The sequence below is a fragment of the Empidonax traillii genome, unplaced genomic scaffold (assembly GCF_003031625.1).
Source record: "Empidonax traillii isolate 1590-97213 ecotype Southwest subspecies unplaced genomic scaffold, ASM303162v1 scaffold106:size2091409, whole genome shotgun sequence".
Classification (NCBI taxonomy): domain Eukaryota; kingdom Metazoa; phylum Chordata; class Aves; order Passeriformes; family Tyrannidae; genus Empidonax; species Empidonax traillii.
The window spans coordinates 1,793,763-1,815,522 of record NW_020955299.1 but is presented as its reverse complement, the minus strand read 5'-3'; the positions used below and the strand labels follow the sequence as shown (position 1 = coordinate 1,815,522).

Here is a 21,760-nt window from a genome sequence, read left to right as displayed (position 1 = left end):
TGAGACCAGTGACTGGAGCTGATGAAAGGGTTGGAAAGGGGCCCCAGTACAGAAAAGACAATTCCTCAAGGCACAACCCAGCAGCCTCTTCCTCTCTGCACGAGGCAGTCTCACCCCTCTCAGCTGCACACCAGGGACTGCCTGAACTTGAGGAGGTCCTCTCCTTGAGCACACCAGCCCTCGCCCACGGCCCTCAGCTCACCTTGGATGTCAGCGAGGTCTTGTCCCATGCCATCGTAGTAAATCTTCCCTCCTCTCTCAGTGGGGAAGAAGTAGGTCATGAGGGAACTGGGAGGGGAGCAGTAGGAGTAGGAGCCCAGGGGCAGGTCCTTCAAGACCTCGTGGGGCTTCCAGCAGAACTCCCGGAAGCGAGGGTGGTCCATGATCTTGCGCTCGACCTCGTGGATGGTGACCAGGCGCTCGGTGGTGAAGATGTTGTTCTCCGAGTCCCCCCGCGCCAGGAAGATGAGCTCGATGCGCCAGTGGGCGTGGGTCTGCGTGTTGGCACTGATGTAGGTGCTGGAGTAGTCCCAGCGTGGGGCTCCCCTCCCGACCCGGGACGTCCTGTTCCCTGGGCTGGGGGGCACACGGGGCTCGGGGGAGCCTGCCCTGCCCTCCGCGGGACTGCGCCTGACCCGCGCGCCGACCCCCAGGTGGGAAGCGTTGAGGTGAAGCTGCTGGAGCTGCTCAAAGATGAGCCTCTGCAGCGTCTCGGAGGTGAAGTCAGCCAGGTCCCGGCGGTTCCTCCCCCAGGACCCAAACTGGGACTTGAGGGCCAGGGCAAGGGCGTCGAAGCGCTGCGAGGACTCGTGGTTGCGGATCTCGAAAGCGTTGTAGGAGATGTCGATGTCCAGGGCCGGGTAGTGCAAGAACATGACGACAGCGAGCACGGCAGGGATGGCACAGCCTAGGAAAAGGATGAAGCCAGCGCAGTACGGGTTGGTAAACACCCAGCCAACAATATTCCAGAAGCCAGACACGGGCAGGGTGACACGCAGGGGCCTGACCCTGCACGGGCTTTTCCCACACAGCAGAGCACCCTCTCGCCTCTTGCAGGAGCTGAAGGCCACCTCTTCATCCTCCTCCTCCAGCCAAGCATCCTGTAACAAGGGGTCATCCTCTGTGTCCATGTCCAGCGCCTGCACACAGGGGCAGAGAAAAGCAGTCAGCAAGGCCCAGCAGTGGCGTCCCAGGCACAGCCATGGACTCACAGCAGCTGCCCAAGGGTCCCAGTGGCAGAGCTGGGAGGGAGGCACATTCCAGCCCCCTCAGGAGCAAAAGCATCCCTCCTTCCAAACCCCACAAATTGGCTGCAAAAGCAGCCTTGCCGTGGGGTATCCAACACCCTGCTGGGCAGAGGAACCAGAGAGGCAGAAGTTCAAGCAGCAGTCCCAGAGCTCAGTGCTGAGGCGGTGGATGGCTCTGCAGGGCTCTGCACGGCTCCAGGAGCAGCAGGCACAGAGACTGCAGGGATTCACATTGTGCTGCTCAGACTGCAGCAGCGGGAACATTTAATTAGCTAACCTGGTTCTCACACCCAGGAACGGTTCATGCTACCAGATAAAAAATGCAAGGGAGTGTATCCTTCTCTCCTTAAACCAGACAGTAGGTTTTCCCCAGCTATTTATAGCTGTATTCATCTTTCAAAGTCTGCATGTGTGTGCACCCAGAGCCAGAAGCACAGGCACCCACACCTGCACACACACACACGAATGCACAGACTTGCACATCCCAAACCCTCCTGAACTCACTGTGACCCTGCTCCAGTCCCTCAAGCCCCTCCATCTCCAGTGTGGGAAGGGAAAGGGCTGAACACCTCTGCTTTCCCTTCCACCTCTGCTTTCCCTTCCACCTCTGAGGAATATTGAGTATGTTTCCCCCGTTCCTATGGAACAACCAGGAAGCAAGAGCAGTTACTGCTCCCATGGAATGCAGGAGGAAACTCTCCCTGATCAGTCCATGCTTGGGCAGGAAAGGAAGGGATAATCCCTGGGAGATGCTCTCCTTTGCAAGGGAGTTCCCAGACTTTCCCTGGGTGTCTCAGGGAAGCCTCCCAAGCCAGGGGTCCATGGGTGGTGGTCCCTGAAAGCAAAGCCCAGACCCTGTAAGGGTCCATTCCTTTCCCAGCAGCAAAACCAGCAGTCCCCACTCACTTGAATGAATGACTGAACAGGTTCAGTTTGTTACCTGACCCTGGGAGTTGAAAGCAATTTACACACAGGCCAGAAACAATTTACGAGCTTTGCTCCCAACCACTGTTTTTATTTTAACAGGCTTTATTTCAGTAGGAAGATAAATTGCCAGCACCTCTTAACTGTAGGTCCTCAGAAGACCTGGGAGCTGCATGAACTTGGACCGAGAGGAAAAGCAATGGGGCAGAAATGCTCCCTGGCAGGAGAGGGCTGTACAAGGGAGCAGGAGTCACAGCCTCTGAGGGACAGCCAAGCTACAGCCTCAGCTCAGTTCTTAGTGCAGAACTGCATGGGCAGGTGCAAATCTCACTCATCCCACCTGGGCAGGTTGGGGAGGACCTGCAGTTTCCTCCCCTCCACTCCTGCCCTTTCTCTCACTGGCCTGGGCTCTTCTTCAGAAGGGAGTTACTGTGAGACCTGAACAAGTGCACGTATTCTCTCTTTAGAAAGAGAGGTAAAGAGCCATAATAATTTCCCATTTATTGAGCTACTGAGGAGAAAGAGGGAAAAGATTCTAATCCTGAGACAGAAGAACCTGAACGTGACAAGAAAGGGAAATGAGAGAGAGAGAGATGGTAATAAGGCAGAAAAGGGATCACACCCTCTTCTTTCTTAACCAAGAGCTAAATCCTCAACTCAAGGATGGGATTAGACCTCAGGCATCTCCCTCTGGCTCTTCCATCCATGCTCACAGGGACTGCAGTATAACAGATAGGCACCTACAGTATCTGATGCCCAACACCTTGGCTGCAGACTGGTACAAATTTACACCACCGGTGGAAACCCAGCACAGCAAATGCTGGGAAAGCCCCAAGACTGTAAACACTCACATGAGAAATGAGCCAGGGAAGGACTAAGATTTGGTCTGGGAGAGAGGCAAGGGCAGGGCAGGAGGCACCTGGGCTGGGCTGTCCCTGACAGCGAAGCCTCCCTCTGCTCTCGTAGGGGGGATGTGCCTGCATCCACAACTCTGAACCCCCTTCAAGGGACTTTACCACATGATTCGGCTCCAAAGCCAGACACAGCACACTTGGCACTGCCCTTGGGACTCGTCTGGCTTTGCTGCCTCCCTCAGATCCTGCCTGGGTCAGGATGAAAGCTCATCCAACCCAAAGCACTGCAGACGGAATCAGCAGCAGAGATAAACCCTGAAATCAGCCAGAAGGGGATTGAAATGCATGTTTTCTGCTTGAATTGTACTTGAGGGCTTGGCCTGTTTTTCCTCCACCACTTCCCATACTATCCAGGCACTCCCAGCACTGAATCGTGGCCCAGTTACTTTTTCAACTCCAGGATATGCAGTGGCCTCAATCCTGCAGCCCTGCCTCACCTCTGAGCAAGCTCAGCCTGTGCCAGGCTGAAAGGGCTAGAGGAGAAGAGCACTCCTGGGAGCCCTGGATGCATTTCTTTAGAGAACAGGCAGGTTGGAGGGGTAAGCATTCGGATTTCTTGGGCTTCCCTCTGCCCTTTCCAAAGCAAACAGGTTTCCTCCAGGCAGGATCCAGCTCAAGCCCCAAGAGCCCCACAGGGATCGTCACTCACTTGCACCTCAACCAGGAAAAACACCCAAGCAGCTCCCACATGACAGCTCTTTTTCAGTGACATCTAGGATAGAAGAAAGTCATTGGCAAGTTGGAGAGAGGCAGTGACAGATGAGGAAGCTAATTACAACCGACCTGACTAATTAATGCTGACTTTCAGATTAAAAAATCCTCACTAGTGTTCCATTTCAATTACTCAGTTGCTCCTTCTTACAGGAGAATGGGGGCCTTGTGCATCAGACAGGCAGAAAGAAAAGAGGAAAGAAAACAGCAGGCTAGAAGGGGAGGGAAAGACAATTTCTATAATATGGGAGATTCTCATCGACAAAATAATTAAACTTCACACTGGTTTCTCCCATGGGCAGAGCTTTCAGAGCAGAGTAGTTTTGTGGTCCTATTTGTATTCCTGAAAACTCCTGGAGTTTCTACCAAAGGCAGCTTTAAGCCCCTTTGTTAGCTACATAAAGTTCTGCTGAGAGGGATAGAAGTGGCCTTTGTGCTTCCAAATCACCCTGAGAGCATCCAAGTCCTGCCAAAAGCCACCTCTGTGTGCGGATTCCGAGCTGCTGGTGCCTCCCAGACCCTGCTGTGCTGGGGGACACTGGACACAGCTCTGGCTGAGTGGAACAAGTGGAGGGCATCATTAATGTACCCACACAAAAGCAGGACTCCACAAGGACACCAAGACTCAGCATCAGAGTCTTGCTCTGTGCTTAAATCACTAAGACTGATCTAGAAGTATAATTTTAAAACACAACCAGAAAGGGCCTTCTCATGGCCCTGTAACTTCTCATGCACTGTAACTGCATGGAGTGTTGTAACTGTGCACGAGGTGCTGCCCTTTCCCAGTGCAGATTGCCTTTCATGACTGGGCAAATGAAACAGTAAGGAGAATCAGATGTGACTTTCCTCTAACTGCACGTCTGACTTCCAGCAATGTTGCACTCCTGGAAAAGCAAAGCAGGCCCTGGACGCCTGAGCCGGAATCTCCTAAAAGACTTCTCAAAACATTGGTTTAATTCAGCCATGAACCAAAAACTGTGCCTGAGGCTGCAAGCCAGAACCTGTTTCAGTGGGATACAAGCCCAGAGATGCACATGCTGCTCCAAGGCACTGGTTTGATCTGCTGGCTGGGCTGGCTCCACCTTTATTAGTTAAGCAGGTTCACTTTTCCAGCTGCAAGCACAACACACAACAAGGGTTTAATCTATTTTCTTTCTGTGTGCTTTGCATTTCCCTCTCCACTTGCTCTAAATCCTTTGGTAAGATGCACAAAAACACTGCCAGACCTCAGGCACTTTGCAGATCAGAATGACATCAGAATGCTCCAGCGGCACAGTGCTCTTGGAATTACAGTGTAACGATATAAATATGTGTTTGCTGGGGGAGAAGTTCAACAAAACAATTTAAAAGGTATATATTTAAAGCTCTACACTCTGTAATTCCACTTGCCCACAGGAAGTGAGACAATATAGGGTTGTACATAGGATGGAGGATTATCTGATCTTCCGAGCTTTATGAAATCAAGGACCTGCACACACACTTCCAACTGAGGTGTCCTCTTCTACTCCTGACTGTCCCACCCCTCTTCCCCCCATACAGGCACTTTTAGACCCTGGTTAAGATAAAAACAGCTGGAAACAGAAGGAACCGGTCAGACTTAATGACCTTAAAGGTCTTTTCCAACCCTGAATGATTCTACTGTCTCCTGACCAGCTTTCAGATGGGGCAAAGTGCTTGGAGCACTCTCAGCCTGTGACATCGAGGATCTCCTGCCTGCACCTGCCTGCTATTCCAGACTCTGACAGACACTGATTAGATCTACTCATAATTGCATGCCAAAAACAGTGTGGAAAGATTAGCTGCAAAGTCAAGCACTCACCAGTCAGGAAATGCCAGATTCAGGGCCGGCACAGCATCCTTAATTTGTCCCCCTTCTGTAAATGCTTTGCAGTGCAGTTTTGCTTCCAAGCCCGGTGTCCAAGGCAAGGACTCTGGCCTCCACCAGTGCATGCAGGGGATGATGCTCCCCAAAGCCAGCAGCAATTCGCTCCCCTGTTCTCTGCTCATCATTCAGCGTGTGGTCTCATGCCTCATTTCCTGCACGCCGCTCATGCCTGGCTCACAGGCAGAATTATTAATTTCCTCATGAGCTTTTCAACACTGCCTGTCACGACAGAGTCTGAGGGCTGAACAAACAGGGCTGAACTGAATCTTCTCCCAGCATCTTGGAGAAGGAGGGGGTGGTGTACTCCGTGTCTGACAGATGCAGGAGCTCAGGGGATGAGAAGAACGAAGTAGACACGTATTTTGGGCGCCTAGTTTGACACACAAGATACCAAATCCCTTGGGGGGGCAAAGATGGCACCAAAGCACAAACTCTGCTGTGTTCTGTGACCAAAATTCAAGGTGTAACATCAAGCATAACCATCACAGTGCAACATAACCTTTATGCTGATGAGGGACAGCCAACCTCCACAATGAGAGCCAATTTCGCACCATCCGTGCTACCAGAAGGACACAATAAATTGCCCCAAAATACTGGTTTTAAGGTACTGAAATTGGCCCTTTTCAAAGGGAAAGGTCACTGGGATTTTCTGGCATCAAACCACACGTGCTCAGCGCCCCGTCACGCCAGGATTGCTGCAGAGGTAAACCCGCACGAGCACTTCGCTCACACGCCCATCACTGCCAAAGAGAATTAATTTCCTGATAAAATAATTTGCTCCTGGTTATTGTAAGTAATGACTGTAGGTGTCAGAAGACAGCTTCTTGGTTATAATCTCACAAAACATGCCTTGCAGCCCTGTGCCATGTTCACCACTCGAGTCACTTGCTCGTGCTGGTTGATAAGCTCTGCTGTCACTCAGGCATGTGGCACTTACAGGTCTCTGCACACAAGCAAGCTGAGGCTCTGATATGCTTGTGACATGACTTACCTAACCACTACAAAAATTACTTAGATTTTGTCTGAGCCCCAGCCAGTTGCTGTTGCTAAGTGAAGAGCTGGCTGGGTGCCTTTGGGTGCCTTGACACCGACTTCAAAAGCCCCCTGGATCCCACCTGCCAGGGGCCCAAAGGAACAAGCTTGTTAAAGCTGTGTGGATTCCCACCTGTGCTCAGATTTGCAGATCATCAAATACAGATGGCTGCCACAAACCAGGGCCTTGTGTTATTATTCCAAGAAGCATCACTGCAGGAAGAAATCTCAGGCCACAGAGAGGAATCAGTGGTTCCCAAGCCAAGGGAATAAACTGCCATTCCCAAAGCTTGTGTGCTGCTCTTTTTCAGACAAACTCCAGCTTCCCACATCACTGTCACCCTGAAAAGGAAAGCCAAGTCCTGCTGTCAGTGCCTGCCAGTCCTTTATTATTCCACCCTGTGCTCAGGCTCCTCAGTTTACGTCACTGTGGGCACTGGTACCACTCTGTGCTCAGCTGCAGGATTCCCATGCAGATTCCAACTCTGCTCCCCACACCTGCTCCTTGGAGCAGGAGGAAGGACACAGACAAGGGCTGGCTGTGCTGTCTCCTCCATCTGCAGCTCAAAAATAGCATGTTTGTGTGTACACTGCTCCTGGGACTGATCAAAACACATTCTCCTCAAGGCCCCTCTCCAGTCTCCCCATAAGCTGCCAGTTCATCACTGAGGTAGAGAAGGACAATTTCTTCCCCTTTGCACGTGAGCTGCTTTCTCTCAGCAGTTGTGGTTCTTTGCTGGTTGTGGTTCTGTGGGCAGCAATGTGAAAGGTAACCCAGGAATGCCAACCTGTGCTGCCAGGCCTTCTTGCCAACCACAGCACAGGCAGCTGTTTTGTCTCCACTCCTTGCCACTCCAGCACGAAAAAGTACAATTAAGGTTAAAAGAAAACATTACAAGTGCTCCAGGTGAAGTGTCTGTATTCAGGCAGCTCTGCCTGTGGTGCTCTGACCTTCCAGGAAGAGGAGGCAGAGGCACAAAGTCCCATCTGCACATGTGTCAGTCACACAGGTCACAGTGTCTCGCTCCAGGTGCCTCCCAGCATCACTCTGATGGATCTAAAGGTCTTGCTTTTTTCACTGCTATAATTTACTGACATCAGAAAATGCCAGACTCACAACAGGAAGGCTGTAAGGCTGCAATCTGTGGTGGGGACACAGCTCCCATGGCATTACAGTCACACTCCGTTCTTCAGCAGGGCTTTCCACTCACCAGCATGAGAGAGGAGTGGGTGATGCTGTAGCCCTCTCCTAAATGAGGGAGCAGCAGAAATACCCATTCCAGCTCCATTCACTGAGCTGAGCTCGTCTGTGGCACAGACATGGCCTTTCATTCCTGAGAATGCATGGAGATCTTCCTACTGGATCAGGAGGGACTCACAAAGTAGTTTGTAGCTGGCTGGCTCTCAGCAGCCTAAAAGAAGTGGGATCTGAGCAGGTATGTCTTTCTTGCCTCCCACACTTCTCTCTCTCAGAATCAGATGCAGCTAGCTGTCCTCCTCCCATGAAAACCTGGTGCTTCTGGAATCGGATTAATTAGCACTCCTATTTCATCTTCCCAGGATCACTGAGAAATCTGGAAGCAGAGGTGTAAAACCCAGAGGCTGAAGAGCCTCTAGTGCCACGGCTCACTGCTCCAGAGCAGGACCTGGGCGAGCACAAGGTTTTTCAGAATAGAAGGAAAACTTCCTGAGGGGAAGGGGAGGACGTGGAGAGGAGACAAGCTGCCTCAATGCCTGTTGGCAGATCCCCTGCCAGTACAAGGACTAAAAGCTCATTGCCAGCTGCACCAGCCATGCAGAAACTCACATTAAATGTGCCCACAGCTCAGTGAGCACAACCCTGCAGACCATTAGCAGAGGAGGGGGCAGGGTCTCAAAATAAGCAAACGGCCTTTAATGACACATTCATCTCAGGGAGAGTCCAGGGTGCTTCCCAACACAAACAAGAGACACCTCGAGCTGGTTCCCTTTAGTCCCTGTGCAAGGGAGGGAAATGTTGTTGGCAGCAGCTCCCAGAGGCTGCCAGTGAAGCTGGGTCTCCAGGGTGCAGGTTTAGGCCACCAGGTCTGAGCTGAGACAGCAGCAATGTCCCTTCTCTCTCTTCTTCTCCACCCTCCCAGCACAACCCCACTGAAGCAGTTCAGAAAAGAGAAAGATCACCCTTGCCCCTGTTCCTCCTCTACCACCAGAGGTGCAAGGATTCACAGCCATGGGAGCTGCACGAGCTGTGAGTGGCAATCATCCAACCCAGAGGGACAAGGGACTGCCAAAGGGACTGGCAAAGGATCAGAGCATTTCAGGCAACTGTTCCCAGTTCCTTACTGCATCCCACACTTCCAGCCAGGCCTTCACAGGCTGAGATGCTACTTGTGTTAACTGTTAGGACCAAGTCCTGCAGTTAAAACACACAGAAAGAGAAGGAAACATTTGTGGCTCTATTATTAGTTTTTCTAGCTTTCCCAGGGCAAATCACATCATCTGCTCTGAACTGCTCTCATATTCTGGAGCCTGAAACCCCGTCTTCCATCCTTTCACAATATGCCTTGTTCCAAAGCCTCCTGGGATTCCCCTCCACAAGCAAATGCAGGCTATTTTTGCACAGACATTTGTAAATTGATTTTCAAAGCGACTCACTCCACTGCCCTGTGCTGACGTGGAACTGTGTCTGGCCCTCTGGAAACCAGACTGTTGGCTGAGTAAGGGAGCAGACTCCCTGCAGGCACTTCCCAAATCAGCCAGAGGAATGGAAATGCAAACAGTACCAGGATCCACATCATAACAGACTAGAAGGGCATGTAGGCAGGTGGTGCACACGCAGGAATGAGTTTAGCTGCATGTGTGCCAAGGTTTGGATGCAGAAGGACTGACCTCCCCCACAACACACCAGAAACACAAGAAACTGCAAGAGGTCTGTAAAGGAAATGTCATCCAAATCTAATCTGTCTCTGCTCCTCACAGTAGAGCTCCCTGTTACTGGCATCTAAATAAGGTCAGCTGCTTTCTTGTGCCACTTACACACAAACCCAGGCTATGAACTCTGCAGTTACTGCGAGGGAACCTGCACCGAGGAACTGGTTCCACACAGCAGATTTACAGGAATGAAGATTCTTCTCTTTGGCTTAAGCAGTGCCGTGGGGGATGAAACATTTACCTGCTGTTATATCTTGTTTCCAGTTGTCATAGGCCAGTGTTTTATAGCTCCCTACGACGCTGCAGCGTTTCTGCCACGCTCTGTGCACAAGACACCAGTGCCACCAGTGAAACGGACCCCAGACCATCCCAGACCACAGCTCAACTGCCACTCACTGCCTGTCAGAGGACAGAGCTGAGATGCAGGGGTTAGGATTGGGAGGAGGAAGAGAAGGGATGGCCTTGCAAGTAAAATTCAGTTTGGCTGTGGAAAGAAGTGGCTTGCAGCACCCACACCAGGAGGTGAGACACTCCATCTACAAGCACATCCACAGATTTGACACCAGGGAGAGTCCAGGGCACTGATGGGTGCTCTGTGGGTCCTGAAGGAGCACAGCTTGCAATGCCCAGAGTTTGGAAATGGCAACTGCTGGCAGGAAGCACCAGGAGGAGCAGCTTTCTGCGTGGTCCAAGAACTGGCCCGAGCCTCCCAGCACAGTAGGTTTAGCTTTCAGAACAAGCTGTTGTCTATATTGTCCAGAGTCCCAACCCTCAGTTTAAACAGAGCCCACTGTTTTATTGAGGCACTTTCATGCTCTTGTGGGACTGTCCACCTTTCCATTTCAACTCAACCATAAAAATTGGCTTGGAGATTAAACCTGGTGCCTGAGTTGTTCCCTGGAGAGCAAGTGGGAGGGTGTGAGAGGGGGGAGGTGGAGGGAAAGAGGTGGCAGTGGAAATATGAAGACAGAGGATTTGGCCAGGTTTGATTTACAAGCAGGAGCCAGGGCTGCTTTGGGAACATCTCAGACATGTTTAAAATGCCCTGTTGGGCTCTAGTTCAAATCTGAGTTTGCAGCCCTGTCTTCTGCAGGAATTCATTTGCCTTGTTAAAAGGAGGAACAAAGAGAAATGGTTGGATTCAGGGAATCAAGTGTGCTGCATGTTCAGCAGTACCCCGAGCAGCAGAAAGGATTAGGTGCTGTTTTGTGGGTTTTTTTCCCAAATTCTCTCCACAGACCTTAATAAGCACTCCAGAGGAGTTTATTCTCAGCTCCTGGGTGTAACACAGAGCCAAGAAACCAGTCAACATACAGCACATCCCCACTAGGAGCAAAGAGCACTTTGTGCATCATGTATCAGCAACTGCATAAACCCTTTGCAAACACCTATCAGATCCAATTCCCTGTTCCTCTAGGGAAATAGGCAGGATTATATGCAAGTTCACAAATGAATTAAGCAGGATTCCACAGTCTAGCTCCGGCTCCGCTGGAATTCAGCCATTACTTTTGCTGACTTTAACAGAAGCTAAATACAGACCAAGCAAGCCACAGCTAACGTTGTTCAGCTTTGGCTGCCATTTGGGGAGCAGCAGTGGTACCCTACAACTGCAGTTAACAGCGACACTGAGACTCTGTGACTTGCTACCCAACCTCAGACAGCCAAGTGAGCTCAGAGATCTCCCAGAACCCTCCTCCCTGTTCGAGTCAAAGGAATTTCTGCTATGCAAAAATGAGATGGGAAGAAAGTCTGTGGCAGCGTCAGACAGGATGCCCTGAAGCCCAAACAAGCCCATCCGTGTAGTTATCTCAGCAGGTAGATCCCGGGTTAACATTCCCAGCGACAAATCCAAAGTGGCTTCCCTGCCGTGCCTGAGTGAGATTGCAGCTGCAGAACCAGGCCCCAGAAGCAACAGCACCCACAGCCTGGAGTGCAGGCAGAAAAATGATGCTCACCCCTGACTCTCCCCCCATAAAGCAGCAGAGAGTCAAGGCCAGCAGCAGTTTTAAGAACCAGATGACTGCCAGTGTGTCTTTCACCCCCTGCAAACACATTGGCCTCTCCCCCTTCTCCACTATTTATGTTACATGAACTGCCTTCTATTCAGGAGGAGCTGTTCTCTATTAACAGAGCTTGGCAAAGATCAGGAATGAACTGTGCCAACTTTCAAGGCTGCTGCCTTAAGGCAGATGGCAGGGAAAGTATCCCAGCCTTGTTCCCCAAACCTCTTCTCCCAGCAAGCAGAGATATAACTCAAAAACAGGAAAAAAAAGGGTCAGGCATCCGTGAAGCCCTAATTTCAGTGCAGGAGACAGCCTGTGTAGGGGGTGCCCTTCTCTGCCATGGGTGTGCCAGTCACTCCACGGGCAAGCAGAGCCTGTGGCACCATCAGGATCCACAGGCTCAGAGCAAGGGCAGAGGTTTAACTGGAATTCTTAGACTTCCAGAGTTACAACAAGAGAGAGGACATGCTCTGCCTCCCTCCAAGGTGCTGCTATCATGAAAGAAAAGCAGCACTGCTGATGACTGGTGCTGAACTGTACCTTTATGGGAAAGTAAATCTCTCTGGAGCAGCTGGAAGCACAGGGTTCCCAGTAACTGCAGCAAAAAACAAGAGCTGTGGTTGCAGAGCATCCTCTGCTTCCCACCAGCAGAAGACAGCTGCTCTGCCATCCCCACCACAGCAGGTCCCCCAGGAACAGTTCCAGTGCCTGGGGAACATTCAGCCCATGAAGGTGGATCACACTCAGCCCCTGGCAGGAACAGGCACAGCTGGACCCCTGAGCTGTGAAGTGCTGAGTGTCCAGTTCTGGTGGAATCCCTATCACAGGCAGTTGCCTTGTTCTTGCAGAATAAGGCACCATCCCCAGCCCTGAGCAACCGAAATTCAGCCTTTGAAGCTTGCTTTGCCAACCCTTTTGTGTCTGCATTTTCTCCCATTAATGGTGTGGCACTCCAGTTATTAATATCTTCTGTTTTCCTACACTACAAAAGTATGACTCAGTAGCAGTGCTGAGACCTCAGAAAGCTTCCCCCAGGTGCTGCAGAGGATGGTTAATGACAGTCTGACAGGCAAGAGGGTCATAAATAATATTCTGCTGGGTGCTAATTCCGACAGCTGTTGTAGCTCACTGCCATCAATGGGACAGTTTACAAACTCACACATAGTTAAGCATTGCTGAAACATATCCTGGGCTGGGGTCAATGGAAAGTGTCTTGCTGACTTCACCTAGAGCTGGATTAAACACTTAACTCTTACATTGTCTCCTCCATATTCCTGAATTATTCATTAAGGGCCAGACACTGCAATCCATACTCACACTGCACTTAATCTGTCCTTTAAATTGACTTGCATTAGTCTGAGTCACAGGCACCACAGCACCTTCCTCCTTAGCAGGCTCACTGAATGCAGCAGAGCTATTCATGGAATAAGGTGCTGCTCTGCAAGGAGGCAGATCCAGCCCTCAGCAAAGGCATCAGTAAGGAGGGACCTGAGAGAAAATTCACCCTGGTGAAAGCTGCATCAAGATGTCTGAACTCAAGTAAATCTGTGTGAAATCAATCATTTAAAGAGATAACCTGTTCTGTGGTATTTGAGGGGAGAGACTAAGGGAGTCCTAGAAACTAATATTTCATTGTTCAACTTCGTCACAAGGTCTGGAAACACATTCCACTGCCCCTGGCCACGCATTCACAGAGCCCTGTGAGGACTGCTTTGTCCCTCCAGAGAGAAACAGCGAGGTGTGTGGAAAGGAAGAAGGCAAAGGACATGTTCTGCTCCTCCTGACTGCCACAAAAGGAATAAAAAGTGAGCAGGACTTGTCACCAAGCAGGTAACAAGGACCCACACTTACCAGCAACTCCCTCCTCTGCCAAGCTCACAGCTCCCACTAACCAAGCTCCCAGACCACACTACTGGCTCTGATCCTGAAATCCCTCAGGCTGCTCAAACAGCAGATAAACTCTCATCACAGCAGAGCCGATTACCAGTGCCTTTCACCACTGAGCCCAAACCTATAGTCTGATACCTCTGCACAAACAATGGATCAAGAAATAAATAAGCCAATCAGGTAAGCAAAGGGAGAAGTTTTGTGCACTACATTGAGGAATATAAGGGGGTTTGATTTTTTAAAAGGGAATTCGTCTGTTCAGTTCTCGTTTATGTCAGTTCTTGATAAGATAAGAGGATTAAACCAACTGTATGCTAAATGCCCTGTGCTGAAGAGAGTCCTGCTGGGATTTACTGCAAGTTGGCATGCACAGAGAACCCACAGCATCACCCAGAGACCCTGGGGCTCACAGAACGACCCGTTCAAACTTCTGAAATAAAAATCACAGCTTATCCAGACTTTCCATATGCCACCAGGGTACCAACTCCTATCCCTCTCCAGTTTCACTCAAGCTTGCTTATTAAGTGCCTGTACCCAACAGGCAAGTCTTTGTACAAGCAGCACTTATCTCGGAGCACTGGCATCACAAGAGGATTTCAGATGTGCTGTGGGTTTTTGGATGCAAACTGTTAACAAACACTGTGTGCATCCCTCCCCCCGTGCCAAACCGAGGCACACACATCCTGTCACCCTCATGCTGTTACATGCACACACCCCACAGCTATCCCCCCATAAACTCCTAAACAACACAGCTTGTTAAAAACGCAATTCACAGGTTTTTTACAGGAGTCAAAGTTCTCCTGTAACTTCTTCTATCGGCCTGACAAACGCATTTGCGGTGTTTAGTTCATTAATTCTGAAAGAGCACAAGATCTTGGGAGGTGCAGCCAAGGACAGGCAAGGTACTGAGAGAGTTTTTAGCACCTAGCAAACACATTCTCCCCAAACACCTGAAAATGAACAGCAGTTTCACCAGTGTGAACTCCCTCGTTCCTGTGCCCCAAATTATAGTCAGATATTGTCACCTTGGCTCCCTACCAGTGCCCTGCTCTGGGGTAAGGAGACCATGCACCACAAGAGTGTTTGTCAATACAGCTAAGAACACTGGACTACAGCCTGTGAGGGAAATCTAGTTAAAGTGTCAGTGACTTCAGCTGGTGTTTGGGGTTGTGGTTTGGGGTTTTTTCCTACCCCTGAGGAGGAATTTGCCCTGAACTTTGCAGAAATTGAGTCACGATCTTCATCACTGTGGGCGACCGGAATGGTTCTGGTGCTGCTTCCCAAATGCCAGTCTGGCTCTCACATATTACACTGCTACACGTTGCTCTGGGCCATTTATCCTCTTCCCCCTGTGCCTCGAGGTGAAACCGTCACAAATGTTGACGGGCAGTTTCCCCTTGAATCGTTTTCCTATCAGACAAGAATTCTCCTTCCATAGAGGAATATCTTCCCCATGGGAATACAGCAGGCATTCACAGGGGCAGCAGGAAGAAAGGAGGAATGGATCTGTTATCATATTAAGCATTTCCATTCCATCTTTATTTTCTTTTTCTCTAGCTGAGGTCTGTTTTATCCTAGGCTTAGGGAATCAAACTATAAGGCTCCAAGGGGTAAAGATGCTGTCTTGATGAGTCTAACCTCTGAAGATGCATCCAGGATGATAAAAGAAGTGTAGCTATTGAAACATCTCCCTTCAATACAGTTATTGTGTTGCTAGGTTTCCATCTAGACACACAGCCTAAAAGAGCAATCAAAGGAAGCTGATGCTGTGGATAATATCTTTATCAACACTTCACAAGGTGGTTGGGGAGGTAGAGGGGAAAAATATTGTCCCCGAACAAAGTTGTTCTGATGAGAATAGACAGCAAGTTTCAAAAGCTCACCCATATTTTCATGGGAAATTTTTTTAAAAAAACCCAGAGCTCTCAAGGTCGTAGATTTTATGTGTATCAGCATGTGGCTTCGTGAGCAAAAGGTCTGTGTGTTTATTCTGTCATTTGAATTGTAAAATTACTTCTCTTTCAGCACACAAGTCCTCACCCCACTTAACTAAAGCCTGTCTTGCAGCAGCAGATGAGGGCATGCATCAGCCTTGTTTTAGAGGAACTTATTTGTTGCATATTACATTAAATCCCAACAGACTCCACACTGCTGTCAAAATCCCATCCTAATAATTGCATGAGGGAAGGTTGCTAACCAGCACACTGCTATGCCTGTGCACAGAACAAAGGTTCAGGTGACACAGGATGCAGCAGCGAGGCAGATCCCCGAGGGACCGGGGGAGCCTCCAGCTCACTCCGCCTTGTCCCAAAGTTTTTCAGTCATACTCAGCTCCCGCCCTCTTCGAGTGCTTTTAAACACCCGGGCAGTAGCAACCAGCCCCGCACTCTTTGGGTTTGGTCATCTCATCCCCAAACAGCAAAGAACGGCAAAGAGTTCGTTTTCTCCAGGAGTCCGGGTGTTCTACTGGCATGTCCTTGGAGACCACCTGGAACAGCGCGGGCCCAGGACCAGGCTGCGCTCGGGACTGTTGCTAAGCGATGTAATGTCCTTGTTAAGCGGTATGAGGTTTTTAGGCAGGAAAAGCCAGTATAAAACAGGAAGGTTACCTTACTTGTGCCAGGTATGCTCTTTACAGCTTTTGGACCAGCACCGGACACCAGCTGCTGTCACAGGCGAGGATCCCTCCTGGCTGGACCCGCTGCCATCCCCGAGCGTGGCGAGTGCCCCGCTGGCTCTGCTCCTCCTCAGGGAGGCCGGCCAAGCCTCCGTGGAGCCGGGGACACAAAGCTGCTCAGTTCTGGCGCCCAACTTTTCCCCCAGGAGAACAGCCCTGCTGCAGGCGCAGCTCAATCAGCTCATTATAGAGGCAGCCTCCCGAGAAACGCTCTCCCTGTGCATATTCATGAACTCTCCAGAGCTTCCAGGGAGAGTTGGCTAAACACACAACTGAGGGATTTAGCTGTTGGATTCCCAGGGAAAAAAAAAAAAAAAAGAAAAAAAAAAGGGAAGGGGAGAGGAAAGAGGGGCGAGGAGGGAGCAGAGGGCTTAAAAAAAAAAAAAAAAAAAAAAAAAAAGTGACTAGCGGAGCGACTGCAGCGGTGCTGCCCTAAGCAGGGACCGACCGACCCCGCGTCACCCCCACCCCAGGCAGAGCCGAGCGCCGGGGGTCGGTGGCGGGGACCGAGGAGACGGTGTCACGGGGAGACGGCTGTGCCCACAGCCCCCCAAAACAACAACCCCCTTCCTCCCCGGGGCCGCGGAGCGCATCACTCACCTCCACCCGGCCGGGCGGCAGCAGCCGAGGGCTCGCCGCGATGCCGGGGCACAGCCGGGTCCCGCGGTCCCGGTGCCGGGCAGAGCGGTCCCGATGCCGGGGCAGAGCGGTCCCGATACCCGGCACAGCGGTCCCGGTGCCTCTGCAGCGCCGGCGGCAGCGCCGAGCGGCGGTCGCGGTCCCGGTCCCGCCGCCCTCCCCCGGCCCCGCCGCCGCCGCCGCCGCCTTTTAACGCCGCTCCGCCGAGCGCCGCGGCCGCTGCTGGCACGGCCCGGCCCGCCGGCCCCCGGGGGCGGCCGACAGCCCCCGGCGCGGTGCCGCCGAGCGGCGGGATGAGGAGCGGTGGGATGCGGAGTGCAGGGATGCGGACCGGAGGGGTGCGGAGCTCCGGGGCTGCCGCCGCCCCGCCGGGCTGCGGGCGGCGCTGCGGCCGCGCTATAAAACCGCGCTATAAACCGTGCCCCGTGAGCGGCCCCCGCCCCGCCGGCCCCGGTGGGGAGAAAGGGCAGCCCCCGTGAAAGGACAGCTCCACGGTGGGGCTCTGCGCTTGGGAATGGCCCCCGGTGACAGCCCGGCCCCCGCGCAGCTCCCCAGCGGACAGGGCGGGTACCGGAGCGGCCGACGGGGCCGGGAGCTGCCGCTGCTGCCCGTGGCCCCTCCGGGACACGGCCCCATCGCGGGACTGCCCTGCCCTGCCCGGAGCTGGGTTTGCAGGCTGCCGTTTGGAGAGGGACGGGGGTGTCCCGTGTGACAGGGTCTGGGCTGGGCATGGGAGTGCGGCTCTGCCACCACGCCGGGACCGGGCGCGTCTTGGGACAGAAAGTGCCACAAACTTTTGCAGCAGCTGGCTGGTACTGCGGGTCCAGCCCGCGTTAGAGCCGGGGCTCAGGGAAGGACTCATCAGGTACTCGCTGGTACCCACAGCACCAGATAAGTCCTCTATACAGGTGACATCTCTATGCCTTCAGTTGCAGAGGTATGCGGCAACAACCCCTGAATTAAGTAGGAGTCGTTAAATGGGAGGCAGCAAGACTTGTTAATTAGGGCGGTACAGAAAATCTTTTATACATTCGTGCTTGCCCCTCATGCAGCAAGGCACTCTGCACAGCTGGTCATCGAGCTTGCCTTGCCCTTGCCTGAGCTTTCATGAGGGATGTCCCTGATAAAGACATCCCTGAGTACAGGGGCTTTACTTAGTGTTGACAGACGGTCTCTTAATTACCGTGCTGGATACAACAGTTTTGCATTCATTTATCGTGTGCTCTCCTGTGCCTCGCTCTGGCTTTGGAGGCAGGAAGAGAACAACATTCCCTCCATCCTTGGCCTGTTTACCGGGGTGACCTGTTACTATGATGTGGATTCCTGCAAGAGCAGGGTTGTTGCTAAACAAATACCTGGTGGGAATGGCTTTTAATCAGGCTACATTACAGAGTTAATGTTTGAGTGTTGATGGCTGTTGCTGAGGAAAAATATCCCTCACTCCAGTTTTCAGATAGATTTGTCAAGTCAATAAGAAAGAGAAAGCACAATAAAACAGGCCCATCATCACCTGAGTGTGTCTGTAGGCAGGCAGCTGTGTCAAAGGCACAGCAGCTCCCTCTGATGCATCACCCAAAGTGAACAGGAAGCCAGGCAGACAAAGCCAGACCATCATCTTCCTTGTGGGGCTCCAAGGAATGCTAATTTAATGAGGCTCCTGAAGTAAAAATGCATTCTACCGGCTCTGAGCACTCCTGCCAGTGATGGAGGTCTCTGCAGAGAAGGTAATGGTGAGGGGTTAGCTATTCTGTTGAAAACTGCAGCCTACAGTAGAGGGGAAAAATTGCTTTTTCCAACTTTGCTGGTGTTGGGAGCGGAGCCCACGCTGATGTGAAGGACAGTGCTCAATCAATCACTCAGCAGAGCCTGGCAAACTGCAGGAGTTATCGCCAGCGCTGGTACAAGCACTCAGACAGTGACAGGATTCTCCGCAGCAGTGACTCTGACAGCCCTCCAGGTGCAGACAGACAGACAGACAGACAGACACACGTACACCCACCCTGGGAGCCCTCCACTCGCCTCTTTGCACAAACACAGCACACAGGGGCAAACAGACACAAAGTGCTGCTGCCACAACGGCTCCCAGACGAGCCGTTCCCATCCCTTCTCTGCACGCACAAGTACATCAACCTGACAGCTTCAGCTTTTAAAACTTGTACATGGTTTTCCTTCACCTCCCTTCACACACACCCCGCAGAGCTGCATTAGCCCGCAGCTGAACTAGAATTTTCTCTTGCTGTGTTGGCACCTACAATATATACATGAAGAATATGCCTTTCCCTGTCAATACAGAGATGCTCAGACTGACACATTCAGCACTAAACATCCCTCCATGAACACACAGGGGCCTGCACAGCACTCAGAAAGCTCTGTAAAGGAATACTCACCTGGATGGGAAGGGCTGACTGGGGGTTGACAGTCCTGCTCCATGGCAACTTCTGTGATTTCACTCTCTTTTCATTCTGCCATTGGAAAGAAATAAAACATTTCAAATATTTGGGGACGGGAGGGGCAGGATGGTGCCCAGGGGAGATGATCATACCTGGGTTAACAATTCTTTCCATGCCCCTCTGTGGTCAGAGAGCATCAGCTTCTGACTGCTATGACTCCCTCAGACCTCTCAGAAGTGTGCAACCAGGCAGCATGTGTTGCCAGCAGGAAGACATAGCTCACTACTAGTTTAAACCAGCAACACTGAGCATGTTTTACTCAGATACAAGTTAGAAATGCCTGTATAAGCAGCACATAAACACAAACTGTATCCAAGTGTACCTGCATTACTTGCACAGACTTGTATACAAAAATTTCAGTGTGTTATTGCAGAGTTCACTAAGAGTGCAAATGCACCCACAAGGAATTAGCATTATTGGTGGCTTTTATCAGCAGTGCACGTGCCCAGTCAAACAGCACAGAGGCCGAGGGGTGCACGCTGCTGTTCTCAGCCCCACAGGTACAAACACATGTGTGACACCAACAGACATCAGCACTGTACTGCAGCCTCGGGGAGCAGCTGCAAATCCATGAATACCGGGCCACATGCACTGAGGCACAGTCACAGGCAGGCTGCCAAAGGATTGCTGCTCTCCCTAAAGCCAGTCCTGGCTAAAGGATGCCTTTTGGAGTTGGGGAGCTGAATGAAAACACCTTCCCCTTTATTCATGTCCTCACAACCTTCCACACCAAAACCAGGCACCATCGACCATTCCGCTCGCTCGTCTTTATGGCCCCTCTTTGAAATTCTGGCTGCTCATCTATGCAGAATAAAACTACCCAAGCAATCTTTCCTGTCCAGGTGCTCATTACTAAAGTGTTAAATTATGCCAGGCAGGCTCTCTTAGGCCTTGTAAATTTTTTCTGGGGGACTTTCAGCTTCCACAAGGTCTATTATTGCCTGATTGCCCGAAAGGCTGTCGAGTTTGTCCCAGCCAGGCACAGAGCAGAGAGGCCTGGGCAAGAGCTGAGCACTGAGCCCCTGTCAAACACATTAGAAGAGTCGGGATTGAAGGGTGACACTGTCCCTGAGTGACTGTGGGTGCAAGAAAAAGGGGCAAGGACCTGTGTCTGTGGGCCTGATCTCAGCCAGGGCTCAAAGGAAGGCTGGACACACCAGGAAGCTTAATAAAGCAGAGAGAAAATAATGGAGAAACCCAGGAAGAAAGGGCAATAGCCCCCAAAGCCAGAGAGGTTCTCTTTTACCAGCTGCCAGCAAAGTGTCCCAGGAGAATCTGCAGGTACACCCATCACCTCTCAGCTCCCAGGGGCAATCTCTAAAGGATGCTGAGCTGCAGATAAAGTATATTTTCATATTAAAAGAGTAGGGAGTGGGGACAAAATTATCTGTAGAGAAACTTCCCTCAGCCTTTTTGAAGTTGTGGTCTTTTTTCCTAGTGTCTTCCTGTCAGAGAACTGAGACTTTCTCTCCTTATCTTTCCTAACCCAAACATCCTGCTTGACAGAACAGCATGGAAAGGGATATTTCCTATCTGTCCATAAAACTAACAAAGCCACATCACAAGCTATTTCTATGTCTTGTGTGTTTATAAACCTCAGCCCTGCCCTGACCAAGCAAAATAGCTTCTAGTTACCACTGATTCAGGCCTGAATTCAAATTGGCAGCCCATTATTCCTTACTCAGGCAACACTAGTACTCAAAAATTATGCGAAACATTTCCCAGATGCAGAAACAATCGCTTCCCCAAAGAGCAGAGGTGAAGGCACGCAGCCAGCCAGCCCCCTCTTTTGTTGGATAACATTTCTCATATATTTTGTGAGAGCCAGATGGCACCATCTGAACAGCAGTGAGCCTGGGAGCCTCCAGCCACATCAGGAAAAAGGGAAGCGCGTCCCAGCCCTGCTGTGGGCAGCTGCCCCTGCTCGGGCACAGGGTACAGGGCACGAAAGCTCTTCTGCGTAAATTCACACGTGGAAACCTAAATCCCCGCTGCTGACAGGCAAAACCCCGACAGTTTTAAGGGCAGGAAGAGTCCCCCCAAGTCCTGAGGCTCTCTGGAAAAGGAAGGTCCATGTGCAGATTGCCAGAGAGAAAGAAACAGATGTGGAGAGAGACAGAGAGTGTTCTGAAGTTCTAAACCCCCGCTGCGTGTGAGGCCTTTTCCTCGCAATTAGGGGAAGCTAATGGTTTTATGGAAGCTGTTTGTTCAAAAGGCCTCCACTGCACTCTTTAATGGAGTTTCACCAGCATTCCCCAAAGGCTTGCAGGCTGCATTAGTATCCCACAGCTCACACCCTAACCAAACAAGCCTTCTCACCCCGATGCCTCTGCCCTGTGTGCGTGGAGTGTAGGAGGATCAGGGCTGCTGTGCCTCGTGTGCTCGCCTTCCCACTGGAGTCTTGGAGCCCCAGGATGCGATGAATATTCATGGCATAAACATTAGCAGTAAGTATTGTGCAATTTGGACAAAAATACATTT

The 21,760-nt window shown here is 51.3% G+C and overlaps 1 protein-coding gene and 1 long non-coding RNA gene across 9 annotated transcripts in view; both read right to left on the bottom strand.

Moving 5' to 3' along the window:
* DISP3 (dispatched RND transporter family member 3) overlaps window positions 1-16,945 on the bottom strand; it is a 31,955-nt gene extending 15,010 nt beyond the window's left edge. For 3 of the 8 annotated variants that reach the window (XM_027882560.1, XM_027882561.1, XM_027882568.1), the window contains exons 1-2: window positions 12,167-12,246; window positions 203-1,139 (exon numbers count right to left, since the gene is read on the bottom strand). In XM_027882560.1, the coding sequence (XP_027738361.1) occupies window positions 203-1,130 (928 nt within the window). In that variant the 5' untranslated portion in view covers window positions 1,131-1,139; window positions 12,167-12,246. Of the gene's footprint in view, window positions 1-202; window positions 1,140-5,615; window positions 7,140-12,166; window positions 12,247-16,122; window positions 16,414-16,790 lie in introns of those variants that run through there. The other 5 variants (XM_027882564.1, XM_027882563.1, XM_027882566.1 and 2 more) reach the window with 5 other exon arrangements.
* A 1,289-nt stretch (window positions 16,946-18,234) lies between these two features.
* On the bottom strand, window positions 18,235-20,306 carry LOC114056917. Its single transcript, XR_003571099.1, has 3 exons — window positions 19,372-20,306; window positions 19,217-19,291; window positions 18,235-18,542 (listed from the first exon to the last, which is right to left on the bottom strand). It is a non-coding gene; the product is annotated as an uncharacterized LOC114056917 (long non-coding RNA).
* Between the last annotated feature and the right edge of the window lie 1,454 nt (window positions 20,307-21,760).